At 38.9% G+C, this 6,794-nt stretch overlaps 1 protein-coding gene across 1 annotated transcript; it reads left to right on the top strand.

The window, feature by feature from the left end:
• Window positions 1–3: 3 nt before the first annotated feature.
• LOC107740659 (male-specific lethal 1-like 1) lies at window positions 4–6,071 on the top strand (the record flags this gene model as incomplete). Its single annotated transcript, XM_016553164.1, has 8 exons — window positions 4–516; window positions 709–902; window positions 1,950–2,194; window positions 2,622–2,686; window positions 3,244–3,311; window positions 4,696–4,820; window positions 4,899–4,971; window positions 5,066–6,071. Coding segments are annotated over 8 exons (1,374 nt in total), but the record flags the coding sequence as incomplete, so codon positions are not given.
• Between the last annotated feature and the right edge of the window lie 723 nt (window positions 6,072–6,794).

Consider the following 6,794-nt stretch of genomic DNA (forward strand, 5'->3'; position numbering starts at 1 on the left):
GAATGCCGCGACTTCGCCACCCATGTGCTGAGCACGATCCACAACAGCGTAAATCAAAAGCATCACCTGCACAGCAAAGCAAATATCAGCCGCTGGAACGTGTTGAGCTCCCCTGACCAATCTCCAGCAGGGAACCTCAGGCAGGAGGAGAACTGGGAGACGCTGGGGGCCTTGACACTCCCGTCAACCAAGCAGATGGGGGCCGAAGGTTCCCCGGTCAAGAGCAAATCACTGTTTTGTCAGGCCAGTCAAAACCACGTGGGGAAGATGGATCCCATGGTATCAAATGGCAGCAATCAGCGGAGAGAAGTGGGGGTGGTCGTGGGGGTCCCCTCGCCGGAGAACAGTCCCGATGGGAAGCGTCGTAACGTGAGGAAAGGCTCTGGCCTCGTGGACACGCAGACCAGCTGCATCCGACAGATCCTGCTGCTGCAACTGGAACTGATTGAACAGCAGCAGAAGCAACTGCACAACAAGAGCAAAGAGATCGATGACCTCAAAGCTGAAAAAGAGATGGTACGCTGAGACTTTTGCACTTTTTTTCCCCTCCTTTTATGAAATTAAATATTAAATGATGGGCCTGTTTGATGTTAAACTGGGCGCATTCAGAGTTTCCCACTTGTTGTTTTGTAACACTTGTTTCTTGTTTCACCTATTCGTCTGAACCCGATGTTTAATACACAGCCTAACACAGGTGTGTGTTTGTAGCTAATGGCCCGAATTGAACGCATGGAGCGTCGGCTGCAGATGGTGAAAAAAGAGGGTACAAAATCACGTCCTTTTCAGACTCCTCGTCGTAAGGAACCTGAGGCTGCTGCCACAGATGATGTCCAGCAATCTGAGGGGCGGGTCCAAACTCCAAAGCAAATGCACTTTGGAAGAGGAGGAAAAAGCCTGAAAAGGTATGACCATGACTTTTTCTCTAATTATATAAAGATTTATTGCAAGGATAGTTCACCCAAAAATTCATCATCGATTACTTGTCCTCATGTCGTTCCAAACCTGTATGACTGAGTTTCTTCTGCGGAACTCAAACGAAGACATGGGGGTATGTAAATTACAACAGAATTTTCATTTGTGGGTGAGCTATCCTCAATATCTCCAACTAATGTGCTATATGGCTGTCAAAATGGCTGAAAAACTAAATTCGAATTTTGTACTTAAATATTATAAATATTCGATGATTCGATGAAATATCAATATTATTATATTCGAATTTAAAAGGCATACTTTCACTTAGGGGGAAAAAAGATTTTGGCTTCTCTTCTGAGGCCACAAGAGGGCGCATGGAGCAAAATATTACTATTGCACGTTTATTCAAAGCAATAAAATAACACGACCATCTTTGGAAAAAAAGTGCATAATGTTTAAAATAATGTTTATAAACTAAATATAATTAAGTTGCTTAAACAATTAGAAACAAAACAGCATCATGTATGTATGCAAAGTTTAATACAAAGGACCAAATAACAAAGAGTACTTTTTTCATTTAAAAACATGAAATGAAGTGGGATGGGGAAAAACCGCCATACAGTTTTGAGACATGTTTTTTAAAAGTTGAACGTATATTAATTTTACATGGCTTTCTAAACATGCGGCTCTCTTGTGCGAGACGCGAGTGCAACGGTGATAGATGTCCCTATAGAAAATGCGATAAATAAGCGTTCTGTGTGAACGGCTTCAGTTTTGCCATAAGATCTTCTCCGGGCTGTAGCCTATAGGCTAACAAAAGCATTAAAATGCAACAACACTACATCGTCATCGCATCTCGTGTGCTACTGATAAGGCTGCCTGATGCACATCTAAAATTCGAATGCAACGTTTTTGCATTGGAATGTGGATTTTTAGTTTAAATTCGACAAATTTTTATTTGACAGCCCTAATGTGCTGTAGCTAATGAAATGAGAGTTGATTAAACTAAATATGTTTTATTTTTCACCCTCTCAAAGGAGGTTTCTTTTCCAGGACTCCCGGGTGAGGAGGTCACGACGTGGGCAGCCCAGGTCACCACCACCACCACAGGATAGCCCAGCTCAGAAGGAGGAACCCCAGGAAGAGACAGAGCCTGAATTGCAGTCTCAGTCGGAGGAACTGCCCTACCTGACTACCACAGAGATGTACCTCTGCCGCTGGCATCAGCCGCCTCCATCACCTTGGCGAGACCCCTCACCTGTGCATGAGGACACAGTTGCAGGTTGGGAGAAATTAATGTAATTTCTCTGTTAAAGAAATATTTCACCCAAAAATGAAAATTTTGTCATCATTTACTCACCCTCATGTTGTTCCAAACCTGTATAAGTTATAACTTATGTTGAACACAAAATAAGATATTTTGAAGGACCAAACAGTTGATGGTTCCCATTGACTTCCATAGTAGGGAAAGAAATACTATGGAAGTCAATGGGGACTGTCAACTGTTTGATTACCAGCATTCTTCCAAATGTATTCTTTTATGTTCAACTTAAGGAAGAAACTCATACAGGTGTGGAACGACATGAGGGTGAGTAAATAATGACACAATCTTTGGATGAACTATTCCTTTAATGATTTTAATCACATATATTGATTATAAAGAAAATGTAAGATCCTCAAAAATGTATAATTATTCACCATATCATTAGTTCCTTCTTGGCGGGAGAGTATCTTAGAGCCATTGGGGCAGAAAGAGGCGTCGGACATCCCTGAGGTTAGTAAGACCCGTAAGCATCCCAAGTGGCAAAGTTCGTGTGGAGCTGTATTTTCTGTGAACCGAGATGCTGCTTCACTCTGAAACACGCAGCGCATATATATTTATTTAAAGGGATAGTTCACTCAAAAATGAAAATTCGGTTATTAATTACTCACCTTCATGTTGTTGCAAACCCGTAAGACCTTTGTTTTTGATGAAATCCGAGAGCTTTCTGACCCTACATAGACAGTAACAAAACTGACACGTTCAAGGTCCAGAAAGGTAGTAAGGACATTGTTAAAATAGTCCATGTGACATCATTGCTTCAGCCGTAATCTTATGATTACGTAAAGCTCTCGGATTTCATCAAAAATATCTTAATTTTTGTTTCGAAGATGAATGAAGGTTTTACAGGTTCAGAATGACATGAGGGTGAGTAATTTTTGGGTGAACTATCCCTATAATTAAATCACAGCCTCTTGCAATTTCATACTCGTATCACAATTTTGGTTTTATTTCAATTAAATGTTCCACTTTAATGATGCATGTAAATGCTCATACTTTCTTCTGTGCAGTGTCTAGATGATAATGTCTTTCTGAAGAGGCATTCAAAACTTGAGCTGGATGAGAAGAGGAGGAAGAGGTGATGCTTGTTTTATTTTTCTTCTATATAGCATCAAATAGACTAGAGCAGCTCTTCTCAAAGTCTGGACTCTGGTCTGGAGGGAATTCAATCCGAACCGGCCTCAACTTCGTATTTCAAGTGCACTCGTATCACTCAGACCTCCGTTGCACACACACACACACACACAGGGGCGCACAAACTAGTGTCGCACTGTTTACCGACCTTTTTGTAAGACAAAGCGCATAGCAACTAGGGACATTTTGTATAAACCTTAGCTTTCATTCAGTAGAAAAATGTCACAGGTTTCGCCCCGCGAGCGCGAGGTTTCGCCTTCCTGACGCAGCTCGCCTTTCTCGGCCGGCAGAGTTAGCAGCACATTCAACTGACTTGTGAATGAATACAATGAGTACAAAACAGCGTTTCCAGAAACCTATCACTGTTGACTGTCTGGGCATATGAACATGAATGTAGTTCGTCTGTAAATATGGACATAGTTTGTTACACAGACAGACAATTGTGCTGCATGATATATAAAATAAAGTAATAGGCCTATAATTCACTGTAGTATAACAGCGTATTGCAGTTATAATTCAAGATTTTAGCAATTCAGTTGAAGTGACTGCAGTTTACATTGAATTACTATTTCATAAACAGAACATATGTGACCCTGGACCACAAAACCAGTCTTAAACCAGTCTTTCAAAATATTAAAGCTGAATAAATAAGTTTTCCATTGATGTATGGTTTGCTAGGATAGGACAATATTTGGCCGAGATACAACTATTTGAAAATCTGGAATCTGAGGGTGCAAAAAAAATCTAATATTGAGAAAATTGCCTTTAAAGTTGTCCAAATGAAGTCCTTAGCAATGCATATTACTATTCAAAAATTAAGTTTTGATATATTTACAGTAGGAAATTAACAATATCTTCATGGAACATGATCTTTACTTAATATCCTAAAGATTTTTGGCATAAAAGAAAAATGTATAATTTTGGCAGATATTTTTTTATGCTCAAACAGCAACATTACAGACTAACTAAAGTTGAAAAAGTGAAAAAGCATAATAGGACCCCTTTAAGACTGGTTTTGTGCTCCGGGGTCACATATGTAAATGAGAACTGCTTTATTGGACATTTAGTTGTACAAAAATGCACTATGTAACAGTTCAGAGTGTAAATGCAAATGCGACGTCATGAATGTAATAATTAGCATATATAAAGTTGAATTGTTATATAAAGTTACAAGCATGTTTATTAAAAACAAGTTTTGTAATAACAATTATTTCGGACCTTTTTGACATTGATGAGAATTCAGATTCGGACCTATGAATGTAAACTTTAAAAACACCTGGATTAGAGCATTCGCAGATCTATCCCGTAATCTCATTTCTCTTTTTCAGGTGGGATATCCAGCGCATTCGTGAGCAGAGGATGTTTCAGCGCCTGCAGCAGAGGATGAACAGGAGGAAGGTCATTCAGGAGAGCGAACCAGAGCTGCTCTCCTTCTATCCAGACCCTGAGGATGGTATGTCAGCAGATGGCTTTTTTCCAGCAAGTATTTGGTCTGCTCATTTAAAGTGCTTGTTTCTGTGTTTGTCCTCAGTGGAGTCTATTATGGTGACACCCTTCCTGCCAGTGGTGGCTTTTGGAAGACCTCTTCCCAACCTGAAACAGCAGTAAGTTCATTATACGTTTTTTTGCATGTTGCTAATAATGTACATCGTGACATCTTGTTTTGATTGCAATACATATTTATTTATATTTAAACAGAAACTTTGACCTGCCCTGGCTAGATGAGCGTAGTCGTTGTCGAGCAGAGGTGACTAAGAAACGGACGCCTCATCGAACATGTCGCAAATGAAACCGTCACAAGGAAGCTCCTTCCAAAATCTTAGCCTTGTGGTCTCATCTCTCGTACACACCTATATTGCACTTTGGATCTTCAGAAGCAGATTGAAGGGTGAATTTTGGATCTCCCTAAAGCCCCCTGCTTGGTATCCATGAGAAACTGTGTTTTGCTCTGTAGTGTCTGAGAAACAAGCTCTCCCAACAACACACCCATGATCACAGTGCCAAGTGTAACACTTCAGTGTTCACGTTTGCGTCATACTTTGCAGGTAAGCTTGATCAGTATGTACCAAAGCATCTACCGTAACACATCGAGAGCTGCCGTAAAAGATCAACACTGTACATGCTGCGCTTTTTGGTGTGTTGAGTTCTCTCAGTCACATAAAGGAATAAATGATGAAAACCGGTTACAGAAGCATTTGTTGTAACATAACGCTTTTGTTCCAAGGAAATGTGTAAGATACTTGTAACTAAAGAAATTATTTCAAATATTAAAACGAGTCATATTGTGACTATACTGTGTTTTCATGTCTCTTAATGAATAATTGTTTTGAAAGCTAAATCACAGAATTCTACTTGACTTTTATGTTTGGCTAGAAAAAAAATGTACTGGAATTGGATTCAACCAGGAAACAGAGGATTGAGATTAGGAGAGGTGTGACGTGGGTCCTCTTTTCATTCTTGTAGTTCAAGACCCTTTGTTCTTCAGGCAATAGATTATGCAGAAGAAAATATGTTTTTACAAATGAATACGCTCAGCTGCAGTGTCTTGGTTCAGAATGCTGCATCATGTCAAAAGTATTTGATGCAAACAAGTTACATCACTGCAGTCATCAGTTTTAAGAGTATTATCCTATCCTTTGTGTGAGAAATTGAAATATATAAAAAATATAAGTACTGTGGACTGTGACAAGCCCTAAAAATGTCCAAAAAACATTCTACCACCATGTTACATATAAAAAGCATATCCCATATCCCTGCTGGAAAAAACAATAGAAACCATCACAGAATTTGTAATGGTTTTACTGGTTATAATGGAAACTGTAATGGTCCCTATTGGTCTCTACTGGTAATTGGTCGCCTTCTATTGGTGGCTTGTTAAAACCACTAAATCCTAATGCAGTATGTCCAAAAACACTACAGGAAACAATTTTTTAATTTTTAAAAGTTGATGGTTTGTAATGGTATTTGTAGTGGAAACCATTAGAATTTCTGTTTGCAATGCAACTTGGTATTTTTGTGCTCCAAAGTATTTCAAATAAGTGGTAATACCACTGTATTTTGTTGTACTTACCTCAAAAATTATGGAAATATAATGGTACTGAAAACTACTACTACTTTCCTGGTGCTACATGTCAACATCCCAAATTATGCCAGTACCGTGGCACATTTTGTTACCGTTTTTATTTATTAACCTCAAAAAAGGTACTGAATGATTACATAATAAATTTGTGTACTGTGGTACTCCAGAGTACTCAAAATAATTCATAGTAATATCATGGTAGTTTACTATTCTCATGTACTTACCTCAAAAAGATGAATGAATGGATATATTTTTAACAACGAGTGGAAAACAGTAATGTAACGCTGTTTTGGGCTGTTTTTTTTTTTTTATTAAACAGTACAAACAATAAAACCTTAAAGGGGTGGT

Source organism: Sinocyclocheilus rhinocerous, unplaced genomic scaffold, assembly GCF_001515625.1.
Source record: "Sinocyclocheilus rhinocerous isolate Xijiao unplaced genomic scaffold, SAMN03320098_v1.1 scaffold705, whole genome shotgun sequence".
Taxonomy (NCBI): Eukaryota; Metazoa; Chordata; class Actinopteri; order Cypriniformes; family Cyprinidae; genus Sinocyclocheilus; species Sinocyclocheilus rhinocerous.